The sequence below is a fragment of the Glandiceps talaboti genome, chromosome 2 (genome assembly GCF_964340395.1).
Source record: "Glandiceps talaboti chromosome 2, keGlaTala1.1, whole genome shotgun sequence".
In the NCBI taxonomy this organism is placed as follows: Eukaryota; Metazoa; Hemichordata; class Enteropneusta; family Spengelidae; genus Glandiceps; species Glandiceps talaboti.
The window spans coordinates 6364250-6382279 of record NC_135550.1 but is presented as its reverse complement, the minus strand read 5'-3'; the positions used below and the strand labels follow the sequence as shown (position 1 = coordinate 6382279).

Sequence of the window (18030 nt, the reverse complement as noted above, 5' to 3'; positions counted from 1 at the left end):
TGGCCTGTCAATCATATCTGTGTAACACTTAACAACATGTATTGATAATGAGAAAAGGAAAACTGTTATTTTCACCAATGTGAATATGGAATGTTTAACACTTTGCTGTTTTTCGTCGCAAAAAATGCTAGTAATTACAGATAATAGTTTCATTTATACTTGAACCAATCCTCTTGCCACTTTTGATGTTTTGATCATTTGATTTTAAATTAACAATAGATTGCTGATCTTTCATCACATCATGACTTTCAGGTGCAGTCTGTTGACATGACAACAGATTTATATTATGTATCACACTCAATGTTTCAGAGTCTCAGTCACATTCAACTATCAAGAAATCAGTTCTATTGTGAACCTTTATACATGCATGTATTTTCATATCCGAATAATGCCATTGTTGCCATGGTGATACGTTCCTACTATCATTGCCAATAATGGTGGTTTGGGTCAGACTAGTAGTACTGACTTTAACTTTTCAGTTACACTTACAGCAAAGAAAATAAAAATTGTATGTACTCGACATTAAATGTGGTGTGTTTCACCAAGTTTATTTGTTTGGATGATTAGATGGGGAGTTGTCTATGAAATGAGTCGTGATTTTCTGTATATCGTAAAATATGTGGGATGCTGGGATCTCATTTCCAAGATTACAGAGTGGAGTAAGTTACCAAGATGCTAAATTGATAGCAGTAATGGAGACAAGTGTACTAAGTTACAGACAGAAATAGCCTGACTGAACCTTTCCTTTAATTGAAGAGACAGAGTCCGTTGAACTGTTCTATGTAGACACTTTATTGAAATAAGTTTTGGCATGCATACATACAGTAATGAGGAGACAAAGCTACATATATATAGCACTTTACTAAACCCAAAATTAGAAGCCACTAAACAGAAACGACATTTAGTTTTGATTTAGGAATTTCCAATGTTGATCTTGTATCTGTTGCATCAATTTCTTGAACTTCAAAGACCGTTTTGTTCACATGACATGCAGTAATGGATGTTGAACTTCCAAAACCATTTTGTCCATATGAAGTATGATAGATCTTGACTTCCTGATTTCAGGAATACATCATGTATTAAAGTTAGGTGTGCAAATTTGCTGTCATTCTACACTTGATATGTTTACTGATCTCTAACGTTAAAATCCACCTAGACATGTTGATGAGTATTGAATACATTTAGTAATCAATTAAAAAATGAAAAAAAGATAACTATAACTATGGCTAACCAGGCATCAGTCTTCAGATACACCATACTGTGCAACCCTATCAGCCACCACTCGAGCTCAAGCGGAAGGCTAACAAGTTTGGACCGACATGACATATCTGCTCTTTTAAACAGGCAAGCATTTGAACCAAAACTGACAATAAACATTATTCATAGTACAAAATATATACACAACAAAATATTCACTTTTTGTAATATACACGGCTACATACAGGTAGGCAAGGTTTTGTTCACTTTATGAATTTATACTGATGCATATCTAATTATTATGTAAATACATATATTGGACTTTTATATTCATTTAGCTACTCTACTACATCAATATGAAATGAAAATTTGGATAAATTTGCCACCTTTTTTTCTGCCTTGGCATGTCCAATTCTGGCCATAATCAATGGTTACAATAAAACACACATAACTACTGATGCTCTCAAAATGTTTTTGTCTACTTTGCTTGCATGTTTTCTGTTCATGTTTAAATTCAAAAGAAATCTATTTTACAGTTCTACCTATGTACACTATAACTTAAGGCTGTATTGTTCCCAATGTTATGGTTGATATCATTTTGTTTTTGTAAACTGGCTATTTTTTCATACCTGGTAAGTATGCTGTTTGAAAACAACTTTTTCACTACAATAAAAGGCAGAAAACTGCTTTTCAGCTGATCACATTTGAAGAGAGTTTCTTTTGAACATATATCTGAGAAGCGGAATTTGGTTATAGCAGGAAAGATGCATCAGCACATACAGAGAAAATAAACTATCCTTTTAAACATTTGTGCCACCATGTATGCCACATGTCCCCAAAAAATACCCAGACCAAAAATAATGTTTAAAATAGTATACTATACATACATACAAATGACAATATTTTATAAACTTATGTAGATATCAAATGTATGTAATTGACAAATGACATTGACACCAACATGTGCAACCACTGTAATTAGCAAATTAAGAGATGTGTCATTCTTTTAGACACAAACAAGCACAATAACATTGATATTTAGATCAGCTTGAACAAGGGTTGAGAGAGAGAGAGAGAGAGAGAGAGAGAGAGAGAGAGAGAGAGAGAGAGAGAGAGAGAGAGAGAGTGAGAGAGAGAGAGAGAGAGCAAAGTAGTGTTACAAAGTTGCATTTGTTACGTTCTTTAAAGTAATAACAGCTTATAATCTATGATAAATATCATTATGGTCTCATTACAGCTTTAATATTACTATTGCTAATTTTTGAATTCCTTCGAATCATCATTTTTCAATATTTAAAAAAATGTATTTGCACTACACAGCTTCTGATGAATGTTAAGCTCGCATAAAAATGTTTATTGGTTATTTGTTACATTAAATGCAACATTTCCTAAATAAACTGCAAATTAATTTTTGTGTTGAGTTGTCCTAATTCCATGAATTCTAAACAGAAATTGACATTATGTTTGGCTCTGCAAATCAAATTTTGTATTCCACAGTTTATATCATGTTAATATGCAAATTAGTGAGATTTATGGTAATTTAAGGCCTGGTATTCATAATGTAGTCATTATTATACAAACACTTTGGCTATTATAGTAATTTCTATTCAAGACTTACCAGGCCTGTAAGTAAATAGAATCATCAATTTTGACATTATATCACATATTTGCTTAATCGTTACACTTTAAGTTAAACTAAGTCAAAGTAAGAGTGTATGTTGGTGTGTACACTTTTTTTATTTTACTAAATCCATGAAGTCATTAGGGTGGAACATATTCTCTTGACTTCACTCCAGTGTGTATGGGTGGAACTTCTATGGCTGCTAATTGTTTTAGGGATGGGCCATGATTGGCAACAGCTTAGAAACAAATTGTAGAACTTTTGGGCTATAGTAGCAGATCTGTGAAATTTGATGACTGGTTTTAGGTTCAACAAGCCAAAACTGAGCTTAGCCAATATGAGTTCCACCTTTATATGCAAAGAAGCTTTTTTCTTTATCAATGTCACTGTTCAAAATGTTGAAGGTGTTCACATAAAATTTTGTTATTTAGCTTAATAATTTGTTGGATTACAGGCCTTTTGACAGTTTTATTTATATATAGAATATTGGAAATGTTGGTACTTTGTCCTTACCTTTCATAGTGTAACAGGCAAGTGATCAGGGGAAGCTGTCCGCCCATAGTCAAACTTCCCCAAACTGTACCAACAAAATCTTAAGTTTTTGTACATTTTTAAAGGATCCAACTATGTTTGTACTTGCAGTAATTTTTCATTTTTATAAAATTATGATAATTTTTGAGTGGCCTGCATAAAACGTCTTGTTGTCTGCACCGGCAAGCAGATGATTAAGACTTGTCTTTATAACAAAGCATGAAGTGAGTAAACTTTATAGTAACCAAATTTTCTTTTCCAACACTTTCCTAATAGTGCATTCATACATTGGTACCACTGCATCTTATTTACAATGTTATCAATGTAAAGTATCATGTAAGACTTGCTGTGTAATATTAACACCAACCAAGATGCAATTTGTCTAAAGTGTTAATGCTTTGTTAGTCAAGTTGTAAAACAAATTGATACAAACAACAGACGTCTTATGCAGTTCACTTTTTTTATGAATTTATCAGTTTTTGGGCATTCAACCAGAGAGGTACATTTTCATAAATTTGATCTGTTCACATATTCACTTGGCCACCTAGTTGACTGATTTATTATCTAACTGAGCCCCTAGTCCACTGATTTATAACCTGAATACCCCGTTCCTAGAGCACCAAACTGTCGACCTATTGCATACACAATAATGACCAAAAGAATAAGACATCCCAATGCAGCTCCCACAGCTATAGGTACAGTGCTGTCAATACGACGTTGTTTTTCTTTGTCTGCTTCACACAGGCTTCCTGTGAAAATAACAACACAAGACATAGGTTTTGTGAGATACATTTATATAGGCTAAATGTTGGAAACGAGAAACCGTTGAGTCACACATTGTAATTGTGAGGTACCAATGAAATAATACAATTGCATGAATCTGTATATTTCTATCTCACAACATTATCGGGAAACATAGTGTGTGTTAAACTTTATATAAAAGATGACTTTCCTTGGTCGTTTTGTGACAACCTTAGGTTGATTAGCTTGGATAGAGGTGAAGCATTGCTAAACTTGAAATGCAATATATATATATATATATATGTGTGTGTGTGTGTGTGTGTGTGTGTGTGTGTGTGTGTGTGTGTGTGTGTGTGTGTGTGTGTGCGTGCGTGCGTGTGTGTGTGTGTGTGCGTGCTAGAACACATGTGTACATATATGTATGCACGTATGTATGTATGTATGTATGTATGTATGTATGTATGTATGTATGTATGTATGTATGTATGTCTACAGTCACTCACCTTCACCAAATTGTCCATTTTCTATATCATAAGGCTGAAGTTGTAAGTCTGCAATGCTCAAAATTACTTTATTTTCTTCATCATCTGACTGCATTGCAATGTTATCTTGGGTTTGACATATATATGCGGATTTGAGTGGTGTGTCAAATAGAGTAACATCCTCCAAGGTTTTCACACTCTTTGAACCAGCTGAAAAATAAACAAACAGCAACCACGATGTTATGACATTATAACTCTGAATTGTGTTGCTCATATCATCAATAAAATTGGCATCGAGCAAAGTGAAAAGACGCAGGCATAGACACATGCATGATTACACCACTGCTGTTGCAGCTGGGGAATATGTAAAAGTAAGCAACATTACACTTTGATACAGTTGGCCAGTTTCATCACTTCACATATTAATAGATATTCAGGATGAGAATACAGCTTTGGGTCTCTAAGTTGGTCAGTTTTGCATTACCTGAACTTACAACTTGGGGGGGGGGGGGCAAAGTTGGTCAGTCTCATATTAGAAAGTCGAGATGAGCATACACTTTTGAGTCTAAGTTGGTCAGTTTCGTATTAGATGGTCAGGATGAACATACCAGCTTTGTGTTAGGGTTAATAGTCAGTTTCATATTAGAGGGTCGAGATGAGCCTACAGTTTTGATCCAGATTTTGTCATTTTCATATTAGATAGTTAAGATGAACATACAACTTTGAGTCAGAGTTGGTCAGTTTCATATTACTGGTCAAGATGAGCACACATTGTTGAGTCAGATTTGGTTATTTTCACCGTATGCAGTAGTGATGAACATACAGCTCAGAGTTGATCAGTTTCATATAGGGTGTTCAAGATGAGTTTTGAAACCAGTCTCTGAAACCATTTCCCATTACATCCATATTTGTGTATTCCCGAAGAAAGTCTTCTGAGCTGAATGCACACCTCAAATTACACAACAGAAATGGGATGACGTATTAAGTAGTAGTGACGTTTGCCTGACGACGTGCCATTAACATTTTGTCAGGTGTCTCATAATCATAAATAAGTGACGATGGTAACTTACGATTGACAGCATCAATGAAATATTTCTCATCACTGCTATCATAGGTGAAATGAATAGACTTTGCACACCAGGATCCTGTCTCATCACTGTCACTTCCATTCACTTGGTTCTATGAATAGAAATCACATCATGCTATAACTGATTTCGGTATGTAGCTTCATGCATCTACTTGTGTTGGTAGAGAGAAAGAAAAACTACTTAAAAAGAAATTGCAATGTCTCTCTCCTGAAACAGCAGCAGAAAGTTACAACTCTAAAAGTATGAATCACACCTTTTGAGACTTAAAAAGAGAACGCCACGCCAGAAAGTACTATTTACAAAATGCCTTCATTTCCTGGAGTGGCATCCCTCTTTAACAAGCTCGTCAATTCTCAATCACTTAGAAAAATACGAAAAATGATCACTAAACTTACCGTATCAAATGTCATTTTTAGTGTATATTTTCCAAACCATTGTAGTTTGAGTGTAGCAGGTGAATATATATCATCACATTCACCATCAACCTTAGCTGCTTGCGGCAAGGCTAGACGAGCTTCCTTCAACTCGGACTGTAAGACAGGATCATTATTAGCAATTCTTTATTTATTCTTTGTCATTTTGTGTATTATTCTTGTTATATGAATTGTTGTAATGACGACAATGGTGCTGATAGTACTGTAGTCGTAGTAGTTTGCATTGCCTTTGCTATATTTGGCATGGGTGTTTAGTTTTGCTTTCCTGGGCAAGAGAATTTCTCATGTTTTAAAAACAACTGTCGTGATTACTTTTAGTGTTGTTCGTAATCGTCAAAATATATGCCATTCTCGCAAACAAGAGCATAACTTAAGCAAGCGCAATGAAAAGCGTCTGTTAAGCGCTACCGTAAAGAGGCTAGTGGTTTACGACGTCGAAATATGAAAATTAAACCTACCTCTTCTTCACTACCACTGTAGTATCCTATCTTAAAGATGGCAGAAAATATAGCTTTTAGACATGGCTTGCCATCCTTATCTTCAAGTGTAAAATTTACAATGGATGGCACAACAATACCAGATGTCGTTGCTGGTATTGAATTCGTCGAAACAATCGGTTCTGTTGCGATAGTTGTGACATCTTCACTCTGCTAAGGAAAAATTGAAGTCGTACAATTTATCGTCTCAGAATATATGTAATATCCGAACGTGCTACTAACCAATAATTCGCTATATTGCCTTACTGTACAAGTTACTTCACCTGTTAAACAGAGTGCTATGATCCTAGAAATACTTTTTATCAATATGAGATTTTTTCAATCGTGTTTTTAAAGTGTCCATATGGATGACACATAGATATTTAAATTATTTTTAATTTTTGATTTATAGAATAACTTAACATTTTTTCCGGCTTCAAAAAACAATGTCAAACAGTATAGGTTAAGTCCATATTTGTCATTCCAAAATTCGCAAAAAATAACATTTTTAAAAAGTTTTTTTATTGTACGTACATAACAAAACATTCTGTATTTCTAGTTGTTTGTCTTTAATTTTGAGTTACAAGCAAGTACACTGTACTTGTATATATTGCTTCATATTGTTTGTTTTTCAAGTAGGAAAACGTGGTAGAGTTGTTTTATACATTAAAAATCCAAAATAAATACTTAATAAAATTTGTCATCCATGTAGTATAATTTGTATGATTTGTCCTATCATTCTGTCTTTTTATTGTGCCTATTTTGATATTTCACATTTAAGTTGAATATTTGATAATCGTGCTACAGGTCAGTTTTCAAGTTGTCATTTACATCACCGAGTTCTCATTCTTTGAATATAGGTATGTCGCAAGTCGTTTAATAAGATAATTCAGAAACTTAGTGTATAATTCATCATACGCTAAACACATCATCTTAAAAAGCTTAGCCCCTTTAATATTAGGTGCAGGGGCACGTAGTATTTCTTAGATTGTTGTTTTCCTTGTATACAAGTTCAAAGTGCAAGAAAAATGTTGCCACTTGAATCTATTTCAAAATTATATCTGACAAAAAGTTGAACAGTAATAGTATGGAGTGTATGATACATTTGTAGTAGCAGGATTCGTGTGATATTTTGCTTAGGAAAACAATATCTATTAAATACAACGAGTTTCCGTGGGCCGGAGGCCGATCAATACAAGCAAGCATTCTCTCAAGTCGACCATCCAGCCTGCTAAGTAGACTGAAAAAGTTATGAAGAGAGTGTGATAATATGACATTTTTATCGTCAACATTAGCCATCACCAAAATGTTATTGTCAGAGTTGATCTTGACATTTAATTTACCTGAGTTGTTTCCAAATCTTTCGTGGTTTTTGATTCAATAACTGTTGTAGGCTCAGGAGGTGCTGGGGTGTTGTTAGCGGTGGTGTCCTCCTCGGCTACTTCTGTTGACTGATCTTCTTCATCGGCCGGTGAAGAGAGTGCTATACTTGTAGGCTCTTCCGATATCGATGGGGCACACTGCACAAGGCACACACCTGACAAATAATGAAATGTGTGTGATTATTTCAACTAAATGCCTACGGTGAGTAAATCAAGTAATATCAAATATGTATCAAATATGTAAACACATAATATCATATGACGTTATGCACCTTCGATATAAACTGTTTACATTTTTGCTTTTAGTTTGTTCAAGAAAATTCCAACCACTTCTCAGTTGAAATCATGAAAACAAAATCAGGGGTCACGGTACAATTCGTTTGAATAAAGGTCAAAATGTGATCAAAATTAAACTATATTAGAATCCAATATGGCCACCGAATACTGTAAACTCTATGAGAAAATAAAAGCTGGTCAATTTCCTTGAAATTATTTCAAACAGATCAGAAGCAAGCTTCCATATGGCAAAGATGAGAAATTTTAAGAACTGTGATTTTTAGTGAAATTCGTCCACGGGATGCATTCTACCTTAACACCGATATTTTGATCCCCTGGTTACATTATTTGTCTCATACATGTGATAAAAATCACATTATTGTTTATCACGTGCCGGAGAATTAATGCTATATGTAGCGTGTTTCATGTATTTGCATATACATGTAGATATCATTTCGATATTCTTGGCACGTGTTAACCGTTCCACACACTGTCAGACAAAAAACTGTCAAATGGTAAAAGGAACTACCAATATTTCTTTTTCTTAATATCCATTATTAAATATAACGTATTCATACATCACCATTTACGTATTCATACGTCATCTTTTTTGAGTACCTTGTCATCATGTATGAGTGCAATCCAGGAGTATAAAGTCCACATAATGAAATGTACATGAAATCACGTATAATATTAGTTGAAGGTGGGATTATTACACTTCCGCTAACGTGGGATAGTATGACTAACACTCACTTTAATTCAATGCCTTCGCTTCAATTTATTAATTTGTATATAGTGTGTACTCTCTACAACATAAGATGTTCTAGGTAGCAGAAGTGACAGGATGTTAGCATTAGAGGAAATCTACTTCTGATAGTAATAAGTTTATATAATAATATCTTTGTACACATTCTTTGTTTATGTACCATATTGACAATGTACTTTGTCGTTGCTTCAAAGTTAACATGCATATATAACATATACCCCGCCATAGGTTTATATGCAAAGCAATACAATGTTGAAGAAAACGTTTCCACTCACCCTAAATTTTATAACACAGGAACTGAATATGTGGACATTACATTTGAATATTTACAAGACATTAGTAAGATTTTAACCGAAATAGTGATATTCTTGCCATGTCCTTTGGTAATAAAGTGGGTTGTCAAATTGACGAGATTTTACGAGATGTTTATATTGTAAGTATTACCAAACGAGCAATTTTATTACCTTGGCGCGTACATAAGACATCAACTTGGACGTCACTTTTTGTGTGTAAGGTTAATGATCAACTCAATTCTACGCTTACGACACATAATTGTGTTTATTAAAATTTTCAGTGGGACCAGACTACCGTCGTTATTAAATATTGTGTAATTCTTACATTTATCTTTAACATCAATTTCATCTTCTAAGTACTTTCGCCTTTATCATGTATCTTAAGTCTGATAAATAATGGTTGTTATGGCAACCAAATGGAGTGTCGAGAAAGGAGGGTCAATCGGCTCACTTGCGACATATATAATCTCGATATAAGTGAAAAGTGTTCTTTCGTAAAAAGATCACGTACAGACAGTTTACATGGAATGTTTGAATAAGTAAGCTTAAAATGTTTCGTGTGTGTGTTATGTCACATCAAGTGTATCAAATTGATGAAAGAAGACAGTGAAAGATGTCAAAGCCTGTCTATCTCGTGATAAATATCAAATAAAAACGGAAATTACTAAACATCTTGAAGTATTCCCTAAAGGCACAATTTTATCGCCAAGAAATCCAAATAATGAAAATTATGGTCGTCGAGGAGTAAGGATACAAAGGGTTGTCGATTCACAGACAGCGTAACATTTTACATGTATAATAATATCGCAAATTGTAAATTTACATATCGCTTTGTTTTGTTATATTTTTTATCATTTTTCATGTTTAGTTAATGTAATTTGCGTACATAAATGATATCTTCTCTATACCCCCATCGTAATTGACAACCATATTCTTGTATACTTGTCTGAATTTCAACACAACAACAACAACAACAACAACAACAACAACAACAACAACAACAACAACGAAACAGACTGAGAGACTGACAAACACAGATATCGTCTACTAAATTCACAAACTGAATGTTCAGTATAACCACGGAATTATAACCACGGAATTGACGGAAGTGAAGTCAGAATTTAATCGAACATGTACAAGCCGAGACACAATCGAATTTCCCAGTAGGCAACACATTTACTCCACAGCAATTAAGGGTTGTTTTCATTGTCGAAATCAAATTCAGAAGGTTTCTCTTTTCAATAGATTTCTATGGCAATCAATCACTAGAGCTCCTAATAACCTCGTTATGGTGAGACGTATGGTTAGAAGTATAAGGTTTCGTCTTCCAATGTGTCATGATAAACGCCACGTTTTTAAACATTCTTTTATCCCAAGAGTTGTAATCTATTTTAATTAATGGACGACCAAGTGTCTAATTTTTACTTTTAGTGTTTATTCTTTCGGTCAAAGTCTATGTGTGTTATTTTAATATTTTTGTTGTGTTTTTTGCATGTTTCAAAGCAAACATTTCAGTTTTTCCTTGTGAGAGCAATAATTGTATTGTATTGTATTGTATTGTATTGTATTGTATTGTATTGTATTGTATTGTATTGTATTGTATTGTATTGTATTGTATGTATTGTATGTATTGTATTGTATTGTATTGTATTGTATTGTATTGTATTGTATTGTATTGCATTGTATTGCATTGCATTGCATTGCATTGCATTACATTGCATTGTATTGTATTGTACTGTATTGTATTACTATGTATTGTATTACTTTGTATTGTATTGTATTGTATTACCTTGTAGTATTGTATTGTATTGTATTGTATTGTATTGTATTGTATTGTATTACATCGTATTGCATTGCATTGCCTTTGACATTGTAACAGTATTTTAATGTATTCATTGCGTTGTATTACATTGTATTGTTGCATTGTATTGTATTGCATTGTACTTCATTGCATCACATTGTATCGTATTGTATTGTGTTGTGTTGTGTTGTATTGTATTGTTAAACTGTACGAGGATGATAACTTCCTGGCAGTGTGAACTACTATTCTGTCGAAAGTACAGAAAGGCGTTGGTTGACTCTTTGAAGGACAGACTGACAGAAAGTACCATAGCGTTAACGTTACTCGTCTACCTGCCCACTTTACTTATAGTATTCTTATATCACAAAACAATGACGCCATCACGGTCAACGACAAAAACACAAGATTAGGAACATTAGGAACCCTCCACAAACAAATTGTGTAATCATTAAGAAAATTGGGGAATGAAAAGCCCATGTTCTTCCTATTGTGTGAGTAAACATAAGTGTTTGGTAACATAGAAAAGCTATAAGTTTACATGTTGTCGACAGATATGCCAAAATTATTTGGAATTCCTACAACTCACACAGAGACGATACCAGTTTGAATATGTTATGTATTATAAAAAATACAACTACTGTGGAGTCTTTTTAGGACTTTAGATAACAGTTATTAGTATCCCTCCCTCTTCTTCCCCATGACAGTTAAATACCATATGAATAATAATGGATAGATGGATAAGCTCAGATATCGCCGAAGGAATTCGTAGCTACATACATTTTACAACCGATAACAAGAATAGTCATTATTAAAACAATATATACGTCACTTTCAAATGTCAGACTGAATGACGTATTCTGTCTACCACGTCGGTAAACCATCAAATATCACAGTCACCTTCGCAGGAAACGTCTAAAGTAAATGAAATCTTGGTATGTGAATATAAACCTAAAGGCTTATAGTGTGGTATTGCCCCTAGCGTTTGGCTGCTGACCCTCTTCTTGTAAAGATGCCAGTACTGAGATATACTATTAGACATGTTGATGACAGTGTTGACAAGGAACTGCCATTAACAAAGAGTATAATTTCCTATCAGACTTCACTTTAATAATAGGTGTACGTGATGGCATCAGAGGTCAAGAAATGAACTTAAAAATATTATCTCTTGAATTTTTTTCTCGCATAACCAATGGATTTCACTATTCTTCACCTAGCTGTGATTGGGCAATAGTGAACTCGGCACCCTTTGATCTTCGAAGATGCTGAAATGCAGATATAGAGAAGAGTATTCTATGCATGCATTACTGTTTTTTCTTTAATCTCCTGTCTGTAATTATCTTGTACGTTCTAATCACGATTGTCAGTTTCATTTGCAATGTGACAAAGTAAACCAAGAAGTGTTTCATAGTCGGCTCTGTATAATGTGACAAGAGATAGTCGTAATTGTGTTGAGTAGGTTTCTCGGTTGTATGCCGCGTCGCTGGAGGTACAAGTGACTCGTTAGTCATTCAAACACCACAAATACTACAATCATAGATAGAAAACTGTTCTTAAAAAATGAACTTGTCACGTGCATGAAATTGATGATATAAGCTTAAATAACAATTGCATCGATTCACTTCAGATTATTCTATTTCACGTGACGTCACGCATGATCAATAATGAATCATTCAAAATCAATATTGGTAAATTGAAGACATAAAATCTACCAGTAATGTGTGTGATAACGACAGGCTTCAGAAGTGTTGTTTTAATTTCTTGACTGGTGCCTTTTTTGTAAATGATTAAATAAATAAATAGATAGATAGATAGATAGATAGATAGATAGATAGATAGATAGATAGATAGATAGATAGATAGATAGATAGATAGATAGATAGATAGATAGATAGATAGATAGACAGACAGATAGATAGATAGATAGATAGATAGATAGATAGATATATATATATATATAGATAAATAGATAAATAAATAAATAAATAAATAATAAATAAATACGCTTTTTGAATATGAAATTAACCCATCGTCGCCACCACAAAAGATATCCATACATTATTCATCTGCTGTTAGAGATACGTTTCCTAATGTAAGCACTAAGATGGAGATTACGGTTGCCATGGATACCTGTGATCAGACTGTGATATGAGTAATAAGAGTTCAAAGGGCGATTTATGCATATATATTACATAGCTATAAATTCTAATTCATTACATTTATACATCTGTTCATTAATATTTCAATTATTCTGCTACCATATGGACACGATTTAGGGACCCCTACTTCTACAGAATGTAATTCGTATATTTGTTAAGGAAAACACGAGGTAAAAGCTGATCAAATAAACCAGATTGACAGGACTTTAATCGACATAGGTTTCGGTGAGCACCGGTATATAGTTACCATAATCGTATTTTCATGAACGGTTAGTTGATGTTGGTCCCAGGGAGAACTGATGATACACACAGTGACAGATGAGGAAAGTATCATAATGATTGTATGATCATTGGTTCTTCACATTATTCAACATCAAACTTGAATTAGTACTGGATTTGCCTACTGACATCAATGTGTGTTCAATCATTGTGAGCATCTAATGGATGTGATATTGAGCACGTCACTGACTTTCAGGCGAGTCAGCATACAGTAATTCGAGTTAGGGAGATTTTGTATCGACATCACACCATAATTTCGAATCTTAGGGTTGGGAAATTTTATCCTTAGTATACACGATAAATCCTTGTCTTAGCATGATGGACATTTCGTCTACTAACATACATTAATATCCTATGGGATATTTCGTCTCGGTGTTACACCGTTAATACATTTTATGTTAACAAGGATGTCAGTCCAAATGTTTGCGCCCGAAAAAGAAATAGAGAATTGACCTTGATTCGATATACATGCTAGTACCGGCTACACGCAATGATTAGTAGGGTTTATGGATATTTCATCCTGGCTGCCTACTAGTACTATCTTGGGTTTACAAATATTTCGATCGTCTCGGCCACACACAATAATTACAAGTCTTATGATTAGAGATATTTCGTACCGTCTACCCCCAGTAATTCCAAGTCTTATGGTTAGAGATATTTCACACCGGCTAAACACAATAATTCCTCTTCTAAAGAGTTCAGGATATCTCGTACAGGTTACACTCAATAATTTCGAATATTAAGATTTGGGATATTTCGTACCGGCTACAAATATTGATTTCTAAATTTGATTAAGAATAGTGACTTATAATTTACTTCTTCCCAGAGTTACGGATGTTTCATCCCTGCTACTCAAAATACTTCCAAATTTTAAGGTTCCGAATATTTTTAGTATCCGTCATTATTTATTACTAAAATATTTTTTTCGCGCCATTCATCTGTCAACAATACTTAGGTTATTAATTTCATTCATCTGGTTTTTTTGTGTGTGTAATCAATGAGTGAAAGTGATGTCTGACATTTTACAAAAGTGTCACTTTCACTTGCACGGCATTGATTGGTTGATGGGGTGGCCGTGACATGATTATAGTTTGATGTATTATTACACCAAGATACCAAATCACACAGATATATCTAATTAAATAACGACACACCTCGTATTTAACTTATCAAAGTTAAACCATAAAAAAATCATGATTATTCTTAAAGAAAAACACCTGAAAGCTTATAAAGGATTAGGATTAAATTGACATCACGGTGTCCTTACGACGAATAATTATGTCAGATGTGTTGCCCTAGAAACGTTGTAATTGCTCGATTTACGTAAATAAAGACTGTCCCCGAGAGAGTTCGCCATTGCAAAGCCTACCTTCGATGGTGATATATGACATTGTGTTGACATAATGAGCTTCAACATCACTGATCGCCCTCTCCAGTTCAAAACTAATTCTTTATAAAAATGTATATTTCTCTACCTGGGTCCAAATTTCGATAATATCCTTTTTGTATATTTCATACTCAGGTTGGGGGGGGGGGGGCTATTGGAAGTCTAGATTCTGGATCTAGACAGGTTCTTAATTGTCACCACGATATATCAATGTATCTCTCATATTAATTGACAGATGAATATAACATATTGGTGTATCGATAAGTTCCCCTTTATAGAAATTACTATCTCCTGTACAATGTGGTATATTCGCAGTGTGTCGTATTTGTCTTCTACGTACAAAGCATTGTTGACAGTATTTGCTTTTCACAGTACCACTACACATAAAAAGCGATATTTTTGTATTATGTGGTAGGCACAAAAATCGATGAGTGACCCCGGAAGAAGTATTGATATTTAAAGTAGAAGGAAACTCTGTCATTATCGTTTCCTTGCGTCATCATGCATTATTGATGGCTATCTTCTCCACTGTGCGTCCACCTAACCTAACAAAAGAAACCATTTCCAGTTGGGTTTTTTTTCCAACACCCTTCAATATACTTAACCAGCAACGATGTATGTAAGCTTAAAGATTCGAATTTAAAGGCCACCGACAGAATGACATAGCTTTCATTAGTAGATCGGCGTTTGATGCTTTCAAAAGCAGCACGTTTAAAACATGGATTGAGAAGCTTTACATGGACAGATTGACATTCTATAATAACTTTTCTAACGTTATCGCCAAGAGCATTGTACATCGTGACTCGCCTTCCCTAATGTCCGTGGTTTCACATGCCATCTGTCGAGAGATTGCTGTCAAAATATGGAAATTGTATAGTTCGTCTGATGTAATATTTGGAATGTACACAATCAGATTAAGCTGAAAATTAATCTCTTTTTCTGCTTTCCTAAGGCGACGATATTTTTATTTTTTTTAACTTTTTTTAAATTTAATTTGACGATCTCCGAAAGAGCTAACTTTTTTTTCTACTAAATCTCACTCTGTTGTGACGTCACCAAGAGACAAAGGAGGTTTGGATGGCAAGATATAACCGAGGATATCAGATAATACCGATATAACCGTTATCAATATCACAAAATATAATATTCAAGTGTTGAAATATAACGGTGAAAATATGATATTATTAGTATGACAAAGAACAAGCGTCGAGATGTATAATGAAAAAAAATATACCGGCATCGCCGTCGTGGGAATACAGATTCATAAAGTACAACACTACAGTGATGATATTGTACACGAATATCACATTGTATGATGAATGAAGATCACTTTTGAAAAACCCCGTCATTGAACACCAAAAATATAACAACGTTCTTCGTACGAATCTCTGACAATATATATGAACACACACTGTGTAAATGACCGTGACTTACCTATAAGAAGGAGAAGAACAATCAAAGAACGTTCCATAACGCACCCACCGAGAGCCATCTTGGATTAAACGTAGACGAATACGAGATGACGACTAGGTTTGTCAAATGCTCACTTCCGCCTGCAAAGCGATCGATATCACGTGATAAAACCATCTTCTCGCCGCCTCCGCTGATCTCAATGCGCTAGTGATAAATTATGAAAATGGTCTATACATTTGAATTAATTACGCTGCTTTTTTTATAAATGAAATGGCTTGCATACTATGATGATAATTTAGTCTTTGACCCTCAAAGAAAATGAAAATGAATGTGTATGAAAAGACGCTTTAATATTTACGATGCGTGTCTTCAGTGCACTAAGCGAACTGTAATTACTCGTCAATTTTATTGTGGCTATTTATAGTTTGCAATTGATAATCCAACCTCCATATTACTCAGTGCAATGTAACCATTACTACCGACCAAATATAATTATTACTAATACTATGACAGTAGCAATATGCCACACAGGCAGCTGACTTTGTTTTTTAAGTCGGCTTACAAATCGTGTGTATTTAATTTTATCGCCCATATTTCACGGGTTGAGGGCGTTTAAATTCAATCAATCCAATAGCCATTACTGTATACAATGTTAAAGTGTGAGTGCTTGAATTCAAGACATTTTAAAACATAATATTATATGTACAATCGTTCAATCTGCAATCTCTACTCTACTATGAACGGTTTTTACTATTTTCATGTTTTCTTGAATCAAGAGTGCTGGTTTTACGAATTATTTTATGCATTACACGTACATGTAAGTTGAATAAGGAGATATCGTTGAAATATTGGTATATAATGATGTATTATTCAACCAGATAGACAGACTTGTATGTATGCGTTGTACCACAGTGTAATCAATCACTTGAAAGAACAAGAACTCGTGTTCTCGATAATCATGATGCACGATTACAAATACCATTTTATACAATGGTAAACTAGTATTAATTATATTCTAAATGTGAATAATGAATGAATGAATGAATGTATGTATGTATGTATGTATGTATGTATGTATGTATGTATGTATGTATGTATGTATGTATGTATGTATGTATGTATGTATGTACGTACGTACGTACGTACGTACGTACGTACGTACGTGCGCATGTATGTATGTATGTATGTATGTATGTATGTATGTATGTATGTATGTATGTATGTATGTATGTATGTATGCATGGATAGATGGATGGATGGGTGTGTGTGTATGTATGTATGTATGTATGTATGTATGTATGTATGTATGTATGTATGTATGAATGTATGTATGTATGTATGTATGTATGTATGTATGTATGTATGTATGTATGTATGTATGTCTGTCTGTCTGTCTGTCTGTCTGTCTGTCTGTCTGTCTGTATGTATGTATGTATGTATGTATGTATGTATGTATGTATGAATGTATGTATGTATGTATGTATGTATGTATGTATGTATGTATGTATGTATGTATGTATGTATGTATGTATGTATGTATGTATGTGTGTATGTTTGTTTGTTTGTTTGTTTGTTTTAAATGAACATCTGTTTCAATTGGAATTACATACGTCGTTCTCTGGAAATAACATTTCAAATTAGTGTGAATGAATAATCTCAAAATGGAAGAAGGGTGCTAAAAAGACGTTGAGTGTCATTATTTGCCAG

General features: G+C 33.9%; 1 protein-coding gene across 1 annotated transcript; it reads right to left on the bottom strand.

Moving 5' to 3' along the window:
* Positions 1-2751: 2751 nt before the first annotated feature.
* On the bottom strand, positions 2752-16402 carry LOC144453695 (lysosome-associated membrane glycoprotein 5-like). Its single transcript, XM_078145028.1, has 7 exons — positions 16345-16402; positions 7914-8107; positions 6553-6744; positions 6056-6190; positions 5643-5751; positions 4594-4782; positions 2752-4098 (listed from the first exon to the last, which is right to left on the bottom strand). Exons 1-7 carry the CDS (start codon positions 16400-16402, stop codon positions 3926-3928), a joined length of 1050 nt encoding a protein of 349 aa, XP_078001154.1. The 3' UTR covers positions 2752-3925.
* Positions 16403-18030: the final 1628 nt, after the last annotated feature.